The 21,408-nt window shown below is 37.1% G+C and overlaps 1 protein-coding gene across 3 annotated transcripts in view; it reads right to left on the minus strand.

Moving 5' to 3' along the window:
* The window catches only part of LOC117342707, a 145,550-nt gene that overhangs the window by 87,800 nt on the left and 36,342 nt on the right, over positions 1-21,408 (minus strand). The window contains exon 1 of one of the 3 annotated variants that reach the window (XM_033904924.1): positions 8,330-8,428. The exons of the other annotated variants lie outside the window; for them this stretch is intronic. Within the exon in view, the coding sequence (XP_033760815.1) occupies positions 8,330-8,413 (84 nt within the window). The 5' untranslated portion in view covers positions 8,414-8,428. Of the gene's footprint in view, positions 1-8,329; positions 8,429-21,408 lie in introns of those variants that run through there. 3 annotated transcript variants of the gene reach the window in all.

Here is a 21,408-nt window from a genome sequence, read left to right on the forward strand (position 1 = left end):
ATGTCTCTGATACAAGGGCACATAACTCTCAATTCTATCTTTGCATTCATTAAATCTGATATCAAAAATAAATCAATATCCCATTTAAGTAAAAATACCCGAGAGTTTATCTAATATGCAATTATCTGGCAAAGTCAAATCTGATTCAAAAGGTGCTAAAATGTTCATTAAAATTTCAAAGGTCTTGCCATTTTATAAAGAAGGCCAACATGTAGCTGTTAAACAGATAAGTGTTTTATATTACAGAAAGTGGTGTGATCTGCCAGTCACAATTATACAACATCAACAACAACTAGACACTTTTCTCCTCAGATTTTATACTACAGTGAATTATAAAATAAAAACCAGGAAGCTTTTCCCTTTTTGTAGAAGGTAGAGTACTTGAGACACTTTGCTAACAATTTCATGGCTTTCCTCAGATATTATTTCCTGTAGAAATCCTCAAAACAAGTAATGCCTTGGAAATGTTCCTGCTTTTTGGCACTTTATCCAAACATCTGACGCCAGACAATTTTTTATCAGTACTATAGGAGATTTTAATATAAATTCTGTAGAGATAAATGGCACATATCAGATTTTATTCTGAAGAAATGAAGCTGTTTCTTTTTTAGACTGGTCCTTTATCTCGGTGAGATAAACGTTAGTGCATTGCTCCACGTCAGAGTTGATTTGACTTTTGGTCTGTACCGACAATCCATTTTTATCTGATGCATTCTCTAGTTTTAGATTTTATAATCATAACCATGGTAATGTCAATGTAATGATAGCCCTTGTATACATACATGTGTTGTGTTCCACAGGAACCTCTCAACCACTGTAGATTTAAGGAAGATATACAAATGTATTGACAATTTAGGTTCTAAAATTATACAACTGTGAATCTTGAAGAGTTTTGCTCCAGTAACAAGTTTTTGTCAGACCTGTTCTATCACCCAAATACTTTATGTCAGGCCTGTCCTGCCCTGCCGGTAGGGCGTAAGAATTGTACCTGCTGCCCCCATTGCATGATCGTAAGAGGCGACTAAACTTGGGATCTTATCTTTTCTCTTCTTTCTTAACAACTTTCTTCTTCCTAATGTCTCCCTTGACAATGCCTCACTTTTGGCCTTTAGTTGAGCGTTCGCCCCTGTGAGGAAGGCTTTGGGTTCTGTCCCCTGGCCGAGACATACCAGAGTCTTTAAAAATGGTAGTTGCTGCTCCTGCTTAGTGCTCAGCAAATTAGGAGTGGGACGACTGGTTCGCCCGTTGTCAGTATAATGTGACCGGGTGTGGTGTGCTGCTGGGTGTCTTCGGCAGTATGCTTCAGTGAGGTAGCACTCTAAATCGGCAAAAGATCCGGCCTATCACAAGGAGACTTAACACAAACATACCACAGCCTCCCAAAACACACATACGCACTCATCACACGCATACATGTCGCACGCACGGGAGGCCGTCCTTAAATGACCTTAGCTGTTAATAGGATGTTAAACAAAATAAACCAAACCAAACCAATCTGTCACCCAAATACTTTATGTCAGGCCTGTTCTGTCACCCAAATACTTTATGTCAGGCCTGTTCTATCACCCAAATACTTTATGTCAGGCCTGTTCTATCACCCAAATACTTTATGTCAGGCCTGTTATATCACCAAATACTTTATGTCAGGCCTGTTCTGTCACCCAAATACTTTATGTCAGGCCTGTTCTATCACCCAAATACTTTATGTCAGGCCTGTTCTATCACCCAAATACTTTATGTCAGGCCTGTCACCCAAATACTTTATGTCAGGCCTGTTCTATCACCCAAATACTTTATGTCAGGCCTGTTCTATCTGTATCACCCAAATACTTTATGTCAGGCCTGTTATATCACCCAAATACTTTATGTCAGGCCTGTTCTATCACCCAAATACTTTATGTCAGGCCTGTTATATCACCCAAATACTTTATGTCAGGCCTGTTATATCACCCAAATACTTTATGTCAGGCCTGTTCTATCACCCAAATACTTTATGTCAGGCCTGTTATATCACCCAAATACTTTATATCAGGCCTGTTATATCACCCAAATACTTTATGTCAGGCCTGTTCTATCACCCAAATACTTTATGTCAGGCCTGTTCTATCACCCGAATACTTTATGTCAGGCCTGTTATATCACCCAAATACTTTATGTCAGGCCTGTTCTATCACCCAAATACTCTATGTCAGGCCTGTTATATCACCCGAATACTTTATGTCAGGCCTGTTGTATCAGCCTAATACTCTATGTCAGGCCTGTTCTATCACCCAAATACTTTATGTCAGGCCTGTTCTGTCCCCCAAATACTTTATGTCAGGCCTGTTCTATCACCCAAATACTTTATGTCAGCCCTGTTCTGTCACCCAAATACTTTATATCAGGCCTGTTCTATCACCCAAATACTTTATGTCAGGCCTGTTCTATCACCCAAATACTTTATGTCAGGCCTGTTCTATCACCCAAATACTTTATATCAGGCCTGTTCTATCACCCAAAATACTTTATGTCAGGCCTGTTCTATCACCCAAATACTTTATGTCAGGCCTGTTCTATCACCCAAATACTTTATGTCAGGCCTGTCACCCAAATACTTTATGTCAGGCCTGTTCTATCACCCAAATACTTTATGTCAGGCCTGTTCTATCTGTATCACCCAAATACTTTATGTCAGGCCTGTTATATCACCCAAATACTTTATGTCAGGCCTGTTCTATCACCCAAATACTTTATGTCAGGCCTGTTCTATCACCCAAATACTTTATGTCAGGCCTGTTCTATCACCCAAATACTTTATGTCAGGCCTGTTCTATCACCCAAATACTTTATGTCAGGCCTGTTCTATCACCCAAATACTTTATATCAGGCCTGTTCTATCACCCAAATACTTTATGTCAGGCCTGTTCTATCACCCAAATACTTTATGTCAGGCCTGTTCTATCACCCAAATACTTTATGTCAGGCCTGTTATATCACCCAAATACTTTATGTCAGGCCTGTTCTATCACCCAAATACTCTATGTCAGGCCTGTTCTATCACCCAAATACTTTATGTCAGGCCTGTCTACCCAAATACTTATGTCAGCCTGTTCATACCAATACTTATGTCAGGCCTGTTCTATCACCCAAATACTTTATGTCAGGCCTGTTCTATCACCCAAATACTTTATGTCAGGCCTGTTCTATCACCCAAATACTTTATGTCAGGCCTGTTCTATCACCCAAATACTTTATGTCAGGCCTGTTCTATCACCCAAATACTTTATGTCAGGCCTGTTCTATCACCCAAATACTTTATGTCAGGCCTGTTCTATCACCCAAATACTTTATATCAGGCCTGTTCTATCACCCAAAAACTTTATGTCAGGCCTGTTCTATCACCCAAATACTTTATGTCAGGCCTGTTCTATCACCCAAATACTTTATGTCAGGCCTGTTCTGTCACCCAAATACTTTATGTCAGGCCTGTTCTATCACCCAAATACTTTATGTCAGGCCTGTCACCCAAATACTTTATGTCAGACCTGTTCTATCACCCAAATACTCTATGTCAGGCCTGTTCTATCACCCAAATACTCTATGTCAGACCTGTTATATCACCCAAATACTTTATGTCAGGCCTGTTCTGTCACCCAAATACTTTATGTCAGGCCTGTTCTATCACCAAATACTTTATGTCAGGCCTGTTCTATCACCAAATACTTTATGTCAGGCCTGTTATATCACCCAAATACTCCTTACTGGTAATTTGTCAGATGAAGCCTCATCGGCCCCAATGAGGTCTTCTCTACGTTTCACTCATTTGATCAATGGGAGGAATGATTTGAAAACTTTTGGTTTTACATGAATATTCTTTATATCAACCAATCAAAATGCTTCTTATCAATGAAGCTCTTTTTCGTCTGGAAAATATACATATATGCATTTAGAAACTGTAAACCAAGATGGCTCTGCCCATATGTAGAAATGGTTTGTTATCTGACATCTTCCTTAACAAAGTAAAGAACATATAAAACAACATTTCTGATTGGTATGATTTTGCATAGCCATCTTCTGCAGAACCAATCAGATAACTGGATTTCTTTCATGAATAATTCATGATTAAGGGCCTCTTTGTGTCAATGCCCCGATATGATAAAATGGAGCTATGCGAAGATAGATCACGGAGGTAAAAACGATTTAGTTCTAGCCAATGAAATCATTTCACTGATTGTGCTATATGTAACACAGCACATGATAAATTATATTTATTTCCAATGCCTCCTCTAGGGATTGAACCCTGATCTCTGGCTTACAAGTCGAACACCCCACAAAAATATCTTTCTGGAGTGCTATATAGCTACTAGTATGTTTACCAGGGGTTTTCATGACTAAACTAGCCTAAATTATTATCCTGGAGGTGTTTTGGATCAAAGAACATGTAATGAAATTTTTCCAAAGTCTAAAAAGGGCCTGAAATGATTCCCTGCATAATATAGATTAATAACCAGTACATTTGATTTGGGGGAGGGGGGAGGGGGGAGGGAGGGAGGGGGGCTCTTTCTTACTCTTACAACAATAAGGAATGCAGCAGGTAAATTGGGTCAAGTGTTGGGTGGAATGACAGACAGGACGCATGGATAGAAACAGAAAAATTCACAGGTAAAACTGCAATATCATTATCATACATCAAAGAGCCGTCCGTTTGTATTAGCTATAACCACATGGTGTAGGAACTATCTGTCTATCATTTTCAAATATAAAAAAAATCACCAACTTTGTTTTTATTTAAAGTGTAAGAAAATGTGTTACTGTTTAGTTTCCCAACGTAGCACTAAAAATATGGCTGTACATAAAACTGTACAGATATATAATAACTGTACAGACAGAACTTTGTTTGTTTGTTTGTTTGTTTGGGTTGTACGGCCCATCCACAGCTAGGGACAGTACTACAGCCAACAGAAGATCTCTATAGTTCACATAGTTAATAATTTCCCTATACAAAAGACTGTAAGCTACATGACATTGTTATAATAATATCAGGTTGACCATCAGTTAAATCTTAAAAGCGTTCATATAGTCAGATCATGTACAACAACTGGATCATATATAACATCAAAAACACATACCATATACATGTAATACTATTACCGTAAATCATATAAAACAGTTCAAAACTATTGGATAAATATTGAATTAGATTTTAATTCATTTGTTTTAATTCATTTTTAAGACAGAATAAGTACTACAATGTATAAGTAAAAAAAAAATCCTTAAAAGAACAATTACTTTCCAATCTCGTAAAACACAAAGAATGTCATTAACCTTGCAGCACAATGTGAGGCAGTGCTATATCATTACCTTGTTGGCAGCTTAATCCCATTACAGTGGATCCCATTATTACGATATTCTACTTTCCTGAGAAAAATAAAGATATTATTTGCCAATCTACTGATGACTGACTAACTCTTCATTGACAACTGTCTGGGGAACTAATGAGTTTAATAAGATTCAAAGCCTTTCTTTTTTCTGTCATCAACATCCTTTTCACTCCATAAATCTTCACAACCTCTTTGTGTTGGCGTCAACAAAGATTGACAAAACGAAGCACAAGTGACAATCACCCTGGCCTTAACTCAGCAATAATGACAGGGATAGTCGTAATGATTTCCAATCCCCTTAAGATATTCAAGATTATGACACTTTTTGTTTTAAAGTCTGTCTTAAAGCAACATTTAATATTTTTTATCAAACAGGGTCATTAATTTGTCAAAATAGATTATGTCCACATGTTTTATTAGTGTTGGACTCCCTCTGGAGAGTGGTGGTCACATTTCTGTGTAAATCAGAAGACAGGTCACATTTGAGGACTATTACACTAATAGAGTTTATTGATAGAGATTGTACAGAGCTGTGAGATAGGAACTCAATGTGATCCTCAAGGCGGTGTATCGCCATGGCACCTGTACACTACCATTTATATTTGTAGTTGATTTTTACTCGTCACATTTCAGTCATATTGGTGCTGTATGTTCCATGTATTTGTAAATAAATCTTTCATGTTACTGAATGACATTTGTCCATGATTAAGGCATAAATATATACTCTTGTGAAATGAAAGGCTGAAAGGCCATAAATAACAATACTTGTCCTATAACACACCTTTATATATACACTATGTATATCAATGTTATTACCATTTACTGGCCCTAATGGCCTTTTCAGTGTTGATGGGTCGATCAGAATGTAGTAATGATAATAATGTAATCATTTGGTGTAGAGTTATCTCCCTTTGTTATTAGTAGTATTATTTACTGGCTGAACTCTTTTATCAGGAAATGTATCTTTCCTAAAGTAGCATATAGCCTTAACCAAAGAACAGTTGTTTTTACATGTACATATATGTATACATGTGACAGTTTTCAAACATATTCTTTAATAATATGAGATAACTGAGATAGTAAGACTGTGTGATATTTAGTCTAGGATTAAGACTGTGTGATATTTAGTCTAGGATTAAGGATCAGCTTTTTGTCAGACTAACCTATCCAGATCTAAATTGTCAGAAATATTTAAATTAAGATATTCTAGAGCAAGTTACATTCCATCCGAAATTCAACAAAAATTGTTTTGTCGTTATTTTGATAGAGTGACAAAATCAAAAATCAAGGAAAGAATTGGATTAATTACCATAAATGTAGAGAAAGAGAGGAATGTACACATTTTAGGTTTGATTATCATAATGTCATTCCAGCTACACGGTAATTAGTAAGGCATTATCATTGAACAACATTACATAACTTTGACAAAACATTTTGAAGACTGAAGAAAATAAAACAGGAGATGAAATAGTACAAAAACTCACCTCTAATACTATAACCCTGTTCCAGGCTCCATAGTAACAACTAATACTATAACCCTGTTCCAGGCTCCATAGTAACAACTAATACTATAACCCTGTTCCAGGCTCCATAGTAACAACTGAATTTACATAGAAGCTTACTTGTCTTATCTGGTAAAGAATTTGTTTTTTACCTAAAAATAGTTCCACTTGTTAATGAAGAACTTCCTCATCAAGCAGGCTAGAGCTTACATACCAATGTGGAAGTGTTGTGGTAATTTAAGTTCCAGATACAGGAATCCCTCACCCACTGGCCTGGCTTGTTTCCAAGCCGACTGGTCAGTACCTAATCTATAGAAACACATTGGGCTACTGTCTACTGCATCACACAAACTCAAATGCTCTTTGTACAGGATTATGTTTGTTTTAGTCTGGGTCACATGGACACACTTCAACCTGATGCATGTCCAAACTTTGGGAAATATCCAATATTTTGTAGTGTATTTTGATCCGTGGCTATGATAACCACACACCAATATTTTGTAGTGTATTTTGACGGTGACCCGTGGCTATGATAACCACACACCAATATTTTGTAGTGTATTTTGATCCCGTGGCTATGATAACCACACACCAATATTTTGTAGTGTATTTTGATCCCGTGGCTATGATAACCACACACCAATATTTTGTAGTGTATTTTGATCCCGTGGCTATGATAACCACACACCAATATTTTGTAGTGTATTTTGATCCCATGTCTATGATAACCACACACCAATATTTTGTAGTGTATTTTGACCCGTGGCTATGATAACCACACACCAATATTTTGTAGTGTATTTTGACCCGTGGCTATGATAACCACACACCAATATTTTGTAGTGTATTTTGACCCGTGGCTATGATAACCACACACCAATATTTTGTAGTGTATTTTGACCCGTGGCTATGATAACCACACACCAATATTTTGTAGTGTATTTTGATCCCGTGGCTATGATAACCACACACCAATAGCCTTTGCAGTTATACTTAACATTTCATCTCACAAAAAAACCTGTCATAAATGTATCTTTAAGGATTATCTTTGTGTCCATGAAGCAGTCACATAATGCAAACAATTATAATTTTGTAATAAAGGGAGGTAATCACTGTTTGACATAACTAATCTCATATCACATCAAATTACTTCTACACCAACATCAACGTTATAAACAGAACAGCTGTGTAGGCTACTATACATGCAACAGTTAAATTAAGAGAACAAATTAATTCAGATATCATTCATATTTGTAAAATTTTATAATTGTCCAATCAAGCTAACAAAGCTTGAAAGAAGGTCACGAAGACCTGGAGATCTTATGTAATAAGCATTAAGTCTAAAAATACCGGGGATATATGTACTGATCTCTGCAGCACCAGACTGTAAGACCTGCATATATCATTATTTGCCAACTTCTGGCACTTGAGATAAGAGTGCAGCTGTCAGGTACGTGTAAAACTCACCTGTAATCGCCATGTCAACCAGGTAACCAGGTACATGGTTATCCCCATCATCAATCCAAGCATGAGCACCACCACAAATACCATAGCATTTCTCTAGAGAGATAGCACAGGAATCGTCTAAATAATGCTCCAAATGGATTCCATAGGAATACTCCAAACAACGTTCCACGTAGATCCTACAGGAATCCTCTAACAAACTCTCTGAATGGATTCCACAGGAATAGTCCTAACAACCCTCCAAATGGATCCTACAGGAATCCTCTATAAATCAATCCACATGGATCCTACTAGAATCCTCTATACAACAATCCACATGGATCCTACTAGAATCCTCTCTATTATACATACGATCCTACACATTTCCTTTCCACATCCTTTCCTGTGTTACAGGTAGATCTCCATAATTAGATCCACTCCAATGGCTAGGATTTTCTCCCAAATCACATATTGCTTTTTTTGGTAATTTCCTATCAGATCACTGTATTTATCTATTACTCCAAGTATATTGCTTCAACTTAATTCTTTAAAAATTTGAATCTGGGTCTGACATCACATAAACGAAATATTTCACAGGCTTCTCGTGTTTGACACGAGATTTTAATCATGTATATCCACACCATGAATTTGTCTGAGAACAAGATGATATTCAACTTCACCAAATAAAGTGTATATATATCCTTGTCTTCTGGATCAATGTATCAACATCACACATTTTATGACCAGCATCAAGTCACCACAGGTTTAATTCTTTTGTCCATTAAAAAATACATTAACCAATATTTAAGATATCAATTTTCACCTCTGCATAAACACGTTCACACAGTGTCCACCTCCAATTTCGTAGTTAAATATCATCACCAATATATTTTTAAATACAAAATTACACTTTCAAATTACTTTAATGTCACGGCTTGCATTTACAAGTCTAGAAAGAAAAAGCTGAGATGACATTTTGTAGTACAGGATGCACACCTTTAAAGCTGTTCCCCTTTTTATGGATGTCACGCTTCAGCAACTTTTCATTGTAGAATCTTAAACCATATAATTACCTGGTCATAAAAATCCCATTTCCAAACAATATGAAAGAAAAAATAGAGGAAATGTTTTACATATGCTGAAGGCAAAGCTTTGTGTCGATCAATCTCCATCTGTCAACATGATGATAGGTTTTCCTTAATTCCATCCTTAGTCCATCATCACATGAAATTATCCTCGAAAGTTTGGTGCACATGTGCCTCTAATAACTGCAGTTGTACAATTACCTGGATTCTGAGCTGTTTTCTCTCACATTAACTTAAACTCAAGTGATGTAGAGCTACACAAATGTAGTAAGGTTTGTCAGGAAATCGGCTGAGACGAACTCTCCAGGTTGGAGGTACCAAAATCTGACAGTCGTCTCGTTTACCTGCATGTGTTTGTTTTTACTCCCGAGTTCCACAATTAAGTACCCACACTCGTGTGGGTTTGGTATAACAGATTTTCACATTCTATATCCTACACCACAGATGAAGTCATTAAATGTTAGTCCCAGTTCAGGAATAATCAAACTCAGCAGGAAACGTCAATGAGACCAAAAAACACACAATATTTCTTACTTCCTTTGAATCGCCATCATCTTGATATCCATATGTATGGTGTAGAAGAGAAGTAATACGGATACCTTATAGAACTAACCTCACCTCCATTATTTATAACCGATCCTGATTGTAGTATAGGCCATCCAAGTCCAGACAAAACATTTAACTGTGTCTATATTGTCAAATCTGGATCATTTACATAATGTCAAAGCTTAATTATTAGCTGAAATCCAAGATCTTAAATACATATATTCAAAGTTTGATTTAAAGTTCAAGTAAATAAGTAATTGAATATTTTATCAATGCAAAATTACTACTACATTTGTATTGTCAACACTGAGGTTCTTTTCCTTCTATAGAGTCAACCAAATGACCTTCAAATTTTTCAAAATAGAAAATGTCAAGGTTTATGTAATCATATAATGATAAGTCCTTTGTTTCACACTTGAATCTGCCAGACAATTCATAAGGAAGTAACCACATCAATGTGTGGTTAATTTGTATCTCCTTTAGACCGATAATACCAACACACTGTAAGTCCCCATGTTGATTATTTCTATAAATTCCATATGGTGCAGTTACTTCGTCCAGGTCGAGTCCATATCTAATCAATGACGACACAGAAGATGTAAACATTGGAGGAATCTTGGTCCAATATCTTGGTGTATGTTAAATATGTCAGTGAAATTCTTCCTTATGGTGACATTTTCAAAGTTACAATCATCCAATAGAAAAAAAGTTACGATGAAATATTATCTCATGGAAGTTATCTGAAAGGCCAAGATCTCGTTGACCGAGGAAGTATGACAATCACGAGGTTATCCGTTGTATGTAAAAAGTTTGTTGCGGCTCACTGATTTTGATGTGCAGAAGGATAAACAGTTTAAGTTGCTTGCCTGTTAACACAGTGATTTAGGCTGGGATTATAGCTCTACAAAGTATATATACCTGTGTTACTACAGCTAACAAAGTTTAGGTGACATATAGACCCAGGTGTCACTGACTGTATACCTGTCTGTTACAATCCTTGTGTCTCATTAAAGACAAGGTAAACAAATAGGTGGACTCCACACGATCCGCGCCTGATGGATGTGTATCTCATTGTTCATTCCTGTAATTGTCACACAACTAAACTGTTCCCACTCTCTAATTCCTTTAAAGAGGGTACTGTATATTGTTCTTCAAAACTCAAATTTTTCCAAATTTTCAAATATAATTTCTTCCAACTTGACGTTCTTGTTTCGAATAGCATTCAGTGTTCCTTTATTTAGGAATCACCTGGAGTCTGTTTTGGTACACCTTTCAATATCTCACCTGTGATTTGCTTCAATCACCTGAAATAACATCATCCAAATGTCTCTAATTCTTTAAAATTCTATTTCAAGAAAATTCTCATGTATAGATCTATATCTTACAAATGTACCAGGTACGCTTTGTAAATTCAGAACGAAAGAATGCCTTGACTAAAATTGTTCGTCTCACTCAATTTTGTATCAAAATAGGAGCCAACTTGTAACCTATGTACAGCAGACAATCACATTAACCCTCGACAATACCTCCCATTCATAGGGCAGGATAGTTCAGACAGAGGTTCAAAGGTAACATACTCTATTTATAACAAATGAATCTGATAAAATTACACTCAATAAATTTTCACTTTAAAATATTAGCCTTTTAATTATAATTTAAAATCCATAAATAGATTCAATTTGCTTTCCAACAAAACAGTTATTTTCACAGTAGGCTTTCCATTTTCTTACTACCCGCCCTATGCAATTTTCTAAGCTTTCATGTCAATATCATACACAATTAAAAAAATACCTGTGTGGCCATTAGAATAAACATTTTTTCAGAATAACATATATAGACTTGATAATCCTGGGGTACAACCCTGCTCTACACTATACAGGTGTCTAAACCAAACAATACTATCTACATTTTAACGGCAAACGGTGGAAAATTAGCAGTCCGATGTAATGTACACAAAGTCCTTGTTTGATTAGCAATATATACCAAGGTAGACTGATTTTTTAAGTGGTCAACCTGAATCAGTATAAAATATTTATAGATTGATTAATACATTAAAAAACCTCCACGAACAGATTTAGGATACGAGCTTCACAAGAAACATAGACAAGAACAGTTAGGTCTCCACCATGGACACGATCTGAACCACTTCTTCATCCAGTAAATTAAAAAGTCATCTTATTTGGTGCAATATGAGGATATATCCTTAAATCACAGGTATTTTGTTCCTCAATGTTTTATCCAGGTGAGAACATCTGTCATGGGCTCACCTGACAGACTCGTCTAACACCAGGTGAAAATCACTCAATGTGTAGTCATAAACATAATATATTCATTAATTCAAACGCTGTATCCTCATCCAAGGTACAAAAAAAACAGGTAAAAATCATTTCTCTAACTCTTCTGATTTTCTTCTATACAGAAATGTTGAGTTGTCCCTGTCAGATGTCTAGGGGCCGGTGTGTAGGTACATCTGTGTACTGGTGATAGGTAAGCTTCACAATGTCAATCAATGGGGGCACCACTAATGCTTATCACGAACAGTTCATCTCTAACACACGGCTATGTACAGTAGGTCCTCCCACTACACCTTTTTTTGTGATTGTACATTTCCACCTCACTTGTTTAGATCTATTATAACAGTAATTGAATGGTGAAATCATTTGTTAAACCTTAAATCAGTTTATACCTTTGATCACAGGTAAAAACCAGAAGTACCTCAAAATTACAGGTAGTTTAAGAATCCATGATGAACTAACATAAACCTTGATGTAGTTCAGTTTTCCTATACACAGATTCAAATCCTGGGTGTTTTGGCTCATAAAAATATACAAGAAATCAGGCGGTAAAGAAATTTCACACTTGCTCTGTTTTCATCGAAACAGCAGGCATTTTCTGATAAAAACGTCTATACTTCTGTGTACCTCCTCAGAAAGTCAGATGCTTTTCCAAAAAAAAAATGAAGAGTTTGTATATTTATAGGTATTCAGGTAAATTGTATATGTTTATTCACCCACCACCAACTGGGTTTCTTCCTGCAAATGTTAAAAAACATTTCTTCATAAAAAATGAAGATTTTTAGATTCCATTTACTCTCGAGATTCAGCTTGATACACAAACCTACCCAGCGTTTCTGGAACTATAATTTTTGTATACATGTTCACATATAGATATTAGTGCCAACTGTTGCTGTACACATCATTCAATACAAAGTCTGTGTATTGCTGTAATCTGTCTCGTTAACTCCTCCTCATCCCGAAGAAGATTGTAATTTCCTTATAATCATCGTTAGACTCCTTTACTCTCATAACGACCTGTATATAATTGTAATTTCCTTATAATCATTGTTAGACTCCTTTACTCTCATAATGACCTGTATATAATTGATATACATCCCTCTGTCATTATATTCAATCACACTGTGTATCGTAAAATTTTATTTACAGTTTTTACATATTATTGTCTTTTGTCATCTGATGTCTTTATCAACAATGTTCCCTCTATGTGGCTAATTAAGAGATTATTTTGGTACGTATGTAAATGCCGAAATACATAACAAGACTTTTAAACTATATTTGATACATTAGACTGTATATAACCAGGTAATGCAACAAAAGGTAGCCATCTGTTCCTCCTGTTGTGAGTTTATAAATATCCATGACCCCGTGACATCACAAGGGATATCTCTGACTTTCCTCATCGAGGGACATATAATTGGCACTTTACGGAAGTCACTGGGAGGGCTTTCAACAGGTGCTGATATGTCTGGAGAGAATGGTCAATACCCTTATCTAGGACACACCGGGACGAACATATGTCCACCACGATACCTATGGCCACAATAATACCTATGACCACCACGATACCTACGGCCACAATAATACCTACGGCCACCAGGATACCTACGACCACCATACCTGTGTAGGAGTTGATCACCTGGATAAGGTCAAAGGATTAGAGCTAGGATCACCTGGATTAGGTATCACAGGTATCACAGTGTGTTAGGAGCTATGTAGTCAATTGTTTGTTATATTTCCAGGTGTATTGTACTATAGCGTACCTAGCTTTGACCTATATATTTCAAATCCATTTTTAAGATTACTTTTAGAAAATATCTTTTAGATGTGAGTTACAGAAAAGGTCTTTTAAGGTTGATTCAAATTTCACAAAAAAATTGAAGGAGAAGAAGAAATTTTTTTTCATGGAAATTATGAAGCACATTCCAATTTTCTTTTTGCATTTTATTTTCAATGTACCAAATTACTAGTTGAGGCTTAGTGGGAATTTCCCATCAGCCCAGAGGGAGGATGTTGGACAGAAAGAGATTGGACAGCGAAAGGTCGAAAGGTCGCTAGTTAGAGGCCCAGTGTGATATGGGATTTTTATTACTGTTTCCTGTTACATTTTTATACTTTGATAAGCTGACACGGCATTGTTGTCAAAATGGACATTTGGATCATTTTACAAATATTTACAAATAGTGCTAAACATTGTTCATGTTTACATTACACTCTCATTGCTGCTAACCCAGTCATGTGTATATAGAGCAAAATTACTTTTTATAGAAAAAATATACCAGGCCAACAATAAATTCCAGTGACATATCAATGATTAACATCAGGAAAATACTAATTTTTTATCAACCTAGCTACAAACTGTCTTTCCATGAATTCTTCTGATGCCGAGCCTACTTCCAGCACTGACTGATCTACCATTGATAGTTCTGTAACCTTGGACAAGCCTTTAAAGCAAGACTTGGACTAATTGCCCAATCCCAAAACATCAGCATCACCTTTGAAAATAAAAACAACCACCAATTCTTTGATGCTCATTACAATATTAAATCTATCTACATTTTGTTTACTGTAATCTGATGATGTTGTCTATCGAGTGTTTCCCACAATTTCAATAGAGTCTGTAAGCTATACCTGATAATAAGCCCATCCATATCTTTTGTAGCTCATCACACATTCTAACTAATGTTATTTCTTGTCTTGCAATAAACACTGCATTTCTAAATTGATCAAAACAGGTCTACATCACACACAAGGAACTCAACCTGATCAGTGTGTTCCAGGTAGCAAGGATTATACATCATCAGGGGCAACAACTCTTGTTTTAAAAAGCCAGATTTATCTTTTGTTTAAATCATATCAATTAATGACAGTCACTTATTTAAATCTATCTTACAATGAAGCTCTGTAAAATCATACTTTTATTTAGTAAATAATCTCATTTTAAAGTATAATGTACTACTTCGGACAAGTACAGTAAAAGTTGTTAAAATGAATTCATTGAGACCAGAGGAAATAGTTCCTTATATCGAAAATTCATTACAAGATTTTGAAATAATTCTCGTTGAGCCAGATTAGAGGAGTTTAACTTTGCAATAAGCAGAAAAATAGCCTGTTCATCTATTCAGTATCCGAGCACTATTGGTCAGTAAGACATGAACCAGATATTATACTGTCATGGCCTTCGATCAATACTCTATACCCAGTACAAATCCAATGAAATCTCTCCACAAAACAGATTCAGTAATCTCTAGTGATAACTTTTATATTTCAATTACCTGCTATAATTGAAAAACACATAAAAAACCCTTTTCAAAAATCCCCATTTAGAATAATGGTATGAATATGTTAAGTGTTGATAGCTATAATGTTACATGTCCTCCGGCAGAGATGAAATAGAGGTGTTTTATTCCAGGTAGGGTGTCTGGTGATTTACAGATAATGTGATATTTAAGGCCCACGGGGCCTGCATTTGTGACCCCTGTAACACAGTTGATGTCTCAGGCCCATATGGCCTAGACGGTGTATCTATGGCCATTGAAGGACATGAATGGGGCAACTTCAAACAGACTTAATGTCTCAGGCCCACAGGGCCTGTATCTGTGACTATTGAAGGACCTGTATGGGACCACTACAAACAGATTTGATGCAATTTTCTCCCAAAAAGAAATCAATCATTAGGTGTCTTATATAAAATTTATCTATCAAGATAAAATATATATAAATTCTTTATTCTGTGTATACTGTGATTTCCTTAAAAAATCAAATAAATGTGACGAATAAATGAAAGAATATGTAAAAAAGCAGCAACATAAGAATCATTAACATTCATATACACTGGCAAAATGGTGTCTCATTGTCTGTCATCATTTACTGATGTCTCATGTCTGTCATCATTCACTGATGTCTCATGTCTGTCATCATTCACTGGTGTCTTGTGTCTGTCATCATTCACTGGTGTCTTGTGTCTGTCATCACTGATGTCTCATGTCTGTCATCACTGATGTCTCATTGTCTGTCATCATTCACTGATGTCTCATATCTGTCATCATTCACTGGTGTCTCATGTCTGTCATCATTCACTGATGTCTCATGTCTGTCATCACTGATGTCTCATGTCTGCATCACTGATGTCTCATGTCTGCATCACTGATGTCTCATGTCTGTCATCACTGATGTCTCATGTCTGCATCACTGATGTCTCATGTCTGCATCACTGATGTCTCATTGTCTGTCATCACTGATGTCTCATGTCTGTCATCATTCACTGATGTCTCATTGTCTGTCATCATTCACTGGTGTCTCATATCTGTCATCACTGATGTCTCATGTCTGCATCACTGATGTCTCATGTCTGTCATCACTGATGTCTCATGTCTGTCATCATTCACTGATATCACATGTCTGTCATCATTCACTGATGTCTCATATCTGTCATCATTCACTGGTGTCTCATGTCTGTCATCATTCACTGATGCCTCATGTCTGTCATCACTGATGTCTCATTGTCTGTCATCATTCACTGATGTCTCATGTCTGTCATCACTGATGTCTCATGTCTGTCATCATTCACTGATATCACATGTCTGTCATCATTCACTGATGTCTCATGTCTGTCATCACTGATGTCTCATATCTGTCATCATTCACTGGTGTCTCATGTCTGTCATCATTCACTGATATCTCATGTCTGCATCACTGATGTCTCATGTCTGTCATCACTGATGTCTCATGTCTGTCATCACTGATGTCTCATGTCTGTCATCATTCACTGGTGTCTCATGTCTGTCATCATTTACTGATGTCTCATGTCTGTCATCACTGATGTCTCATGTCTGTCATCACTGATGTCTCATGTCTGTCATCACTGATGTCTCATATCTGTCATCACTGATGTCTCATGTCTGTCATCATTCACTGATGTCTCATGTCTGTCATCACTGATGTCTCATGTCTGTCATCATTCACTGATGTCTCATGTCTGTCATCACTGATGTCTCATGTCTGTCATCACTGATGTCTCATGTCTGTCATCATTCACTGATGTCTCATGTCTGTCATCATTCACTGGTGTCTCATGTCTGTCATCATTTACTGGTGTCTCATATCTGTCATCACTGATGTCTCATGTCTGTCATCATTGATGTCTCATGTCTGTCATCATTGATGTCTCATGTCTGTCATCATTTACTGGTGTCTCATGTCTGTCATCATTTACTGGTGTCTCATTGTCTGTCATCATTTACTGATGTCTCATGTCTGTCATCACTGATGTCTCATGTCTGTCATCATTGATGTCTCATGTCTGTCATCATTTACTGGTGTCTCATGTCTGTCATCATTTACTGGTGTCTCATTGTCTGTCATCATTTACTGGTGTCTCATTGTCTGTAATCATTTACTGATGTCTCACGTCTGTCATCACTGATGTCTCATGTCTGTCATCATTCACTGGTGTCTCATGTCTGTCATCATTCACTGATGTCTCATGTCTGTCATCACTGATGTCTCATGTCTGTCATCACTGATGTCTCATCATTTACTGGTGTCTCATGTCTGTCATCATTTACTGGTGTCTCATGTCTGTCATCATTTACTGGTGTCTCATTGTCTGTAATCATTTACTGGTGTCTCATGTCTGTAATCATTTACTGGTGTCTCATATCTGTCATCACTGATGTCTCATATCTGTCATCACTGATGTCTCATGTCTGTCATCACTGATGTCTCTTGTCTGTCATCATTCACTGATGTCTCTTGTCTGTCATCATTCACTGGTGTCTCATGTCTGTAATCATTTACTGGTGTCTCATATCTGTCATCACTGATGTCTCATGTCTGTCATCATTCACTGATATCACATGTCTGTCATCATTCACTGATATCACATGTCTGTCATCATTTGTTGGTGTCCCATGTCTGTCATCATTTACTGATGTCTCATTGTCTGTCATCACTGATGTCTCATGTCTGTCATCATTCACTGATGTCTCATGTCTGTCATCATCACTGATGTCTCATGTCTGTCATCATTCACTGATGTCTCATGACTGTCATCATTCACTGATGTCTCATGTCTGTCATCACTGATGTCTCATGTCTGTCATCATTTACTGATGTCTCATGTCTGTCATCATTCACTTATGTCTCATTGTCTGTCATCACTGATGTCTCATGTCTGTCATCATTTACTGGTGTCTCATGTCTGTCATCATTCACTGATGTCTCCTGTCTGTCATCACTGATGTCTCATTGTCTGTCATCATTCACTGATGTCTCACGTCTGTCATCACTGATGTCTCATGTCTGTCATCATTCACTGATGTCTCATGTCTGTCATCACTGATGTCTCATTGTCTGTCATCACTGATGTCTCATGTCTGTCATCATTCACTGATGTCTCATATCTGTCATCACTGATGTCTCATGTCTGTCATCACTGATGTCTCTTGTCTGTCATCACTGATGTCTCATGCCTGTAATCATTTACTGATGTCTCATGTCTGTCATCACTGATGTCTCATGTCTGTCATCATTCACTGATGTCTCGTGTCTGTCATCACTGATGTCTCATGTCTGTCATCATTCACTGATGTCTCATGTCTGTCATCATTCACTGATGTCTCATGTCTGTAATCATTTACTGATGTCTCATGTCTGTCATCACTGATGTCTCATGTCTGTCATCATTCACTGATGTCTCATGTCTGTCATCAATCACTGATGTCTCATGTCTGTCATCATTTACTGGTGTCTCATGTCTGTCATCATTGATGTCTCATGTCTGTCATCATTGATGTCTCATGTCTGTCATCACTGATGTATCATGTCTGTCATCACTGATGTCTCATGTCTGTCATCAGTGATGTCTCATGTCTGTCATCATTCACTGATGTCTCATGTCTGTCATCATTCACTGATGTCTCATGTCTGTCATCACTGATGTCTCGTGTCTGTCATCACTGATGTATCATGTCTGTCATCACTGATGTCTCATGTCTGTCATCAGTGATGTCTCATGTCTGTCATCATTCACTGGTGTCTCGTGTCTGTCATCACTGATGTCTCATGTCTGTCATCACTGATGTCTCATGTCTGTCATCACTGATGTCTCATGTCTGTCATCATTTACTGGTGTCTCATGTCTGTCATCATTCACTGATGTCTCATGTCTGTCATCATTGATGTCTCATGTCTGTCATCATTGATGTCTCATGTCTGTCATCACTGATGTATCATGTCTGTCATCACTGATGTCTCATGTCTGTCATCAGTGATGTCTCATGTCTGTCATCATTCACTGGTGTCTCATGTCTGTCATCACTGATGTCTCATGTCTGTCATCACTGATGTCTCATGTCTGTCATCATCACTGACGTCTCATGTCTGTCATCACTGATGTATCATGTCTGTCATCACTGATGTATCATGTCTGTCATCACTGATGTCTCGTGTCTGTCATCATTCACTGATATCACATGTCTGTCATCATCACTGATGTATCATGTCTGTCATCATTCACTGATGTATCATGTCTGTCATCACTGATGTCTCGTGTCTGTCATCATTCACTGATATCACATGTCTGTCATCATCACTGATGTATCATGTCTGTCATCATTCACTGATGTATCATGTCTGTCATCACTGATGTATCATGTCTGTCATCATTCACTGATGTATCATGTCTGTCATCACTGATGTCTCATGTCTGTCATCATTCACTGATGTCTCATGACTGTCATCATTCACTGATGTCTCATGTCTGTCATCACTGATGTCTCATGTCTGTCATCATTTACTGATGTCTCATGTCTGTCATCATTCACTGATGTCTCATGTCTGTAATCATTCACTGATGTCTCATGTCTGTCATCACTGATGTCTCATGTCTGTCATCATTCACTGATGTCTCATGACTGTCATCATTCACTGATGTCTCCTGTCTGTCATCACTGATGTCTCATTGTCTGTCATCATTTACTGGTGTCTCATGTCTGTCATCATTCACTGATGTCTCATGTCTGTCATCACTGATGTCTCATGTCTGTCATCACTGATGTCTCGTGTCTGTCATCACTGATGTCTCATATCTGTCATCACTGATGTCTCATGTCTGTCATCATTCACTGATGTCTCATGTCTGTCATCACTGATGTCTCATGTCTGTCATCATTCACTGGTGTCTCATGTCTGTCATCACTGATGTCTCGTGTCTGTCATCACTGATGTCTCATATCTGTCATCACTGATGTCTCATTGTCTGTCATCATTTACTGATATCACATGTCTGTCATCATCACTGATGTCTCATGTCTGTCATCATCCACTGATGTCTCGTGTCTGTCATCACTGATGTCTCATGTCTGTCATCATTTACTGGTGTCTCATATCTGTCATCACTGATGTCTGTCATCACTGATGTCTCATGTCTGTCATCATTCACTGATATCACATGTCTGTCATCATCACTGATGTCTCATGTCTGTCATCATTCACTGATGTCTCGTGTCTGTCATCACTGATGTCTCATGTCTGTCATCATCACTGATGTCTCATGTCTGTCATCATCACTGATGTCTCATGTCTGTCATCATCCACTGATGTCTCATGTCTGTCATCATCCACTGATGTCTCATGTCTGTCATCATTCACTGATGTCTCACGTCTTTCATCACTGATGTCTCACGTCTTTCATCACTGATGTCTCATTGTCTGTCATCATTCACTGATGTCTCATGTCTGTCATCACTGATGTCTCATGTCTGTCATCACTTATGTCTCATTTTTATGAAATTCAGATTATGATCACTGCTGCATACACATTCTCTGCAATATTGATTTTAGGAAATTGAAACAAAACAAAAATGTTTAAAATATCCAATACTGGTTATTTGCATGTATGTTTGACTGTGTCTGTGACTTTTAAAACAGACGTGCATATTCTAATAAAAGGACTTGTGTTTTACATCCCACAGCATCAGCTGAATCAGTCTTAAGTTTATAGTATTGATTTTTTTGTTAAGTTACAACAATATATTTGATAAAAATCAGCCTGTCATAGTTTTCTCTTATCCAGATGGTTTCATAGGAAATTAAAACATCTTCTGAAAGGTGTTCAGTCCAGAACCCCTCTAAAGAGGGAAGAACATCAGATACAAACGCTAACATTGATAATTTA

The sequence above is a fragment of the Pecten maximus genome, chromosome 14, assembly GCF_902652985.1.
Source record: "Pecten maximus chromosome 14, xPecMax1.1, whole genome shotgun sequence".
Taxonomy (NCBI): domain Eukaryota; kingdom Metazoa; phylum Mollusca; class Bivalvia; order Pectinida; family Pectinidae; genus Pecten; species Pecten maximus.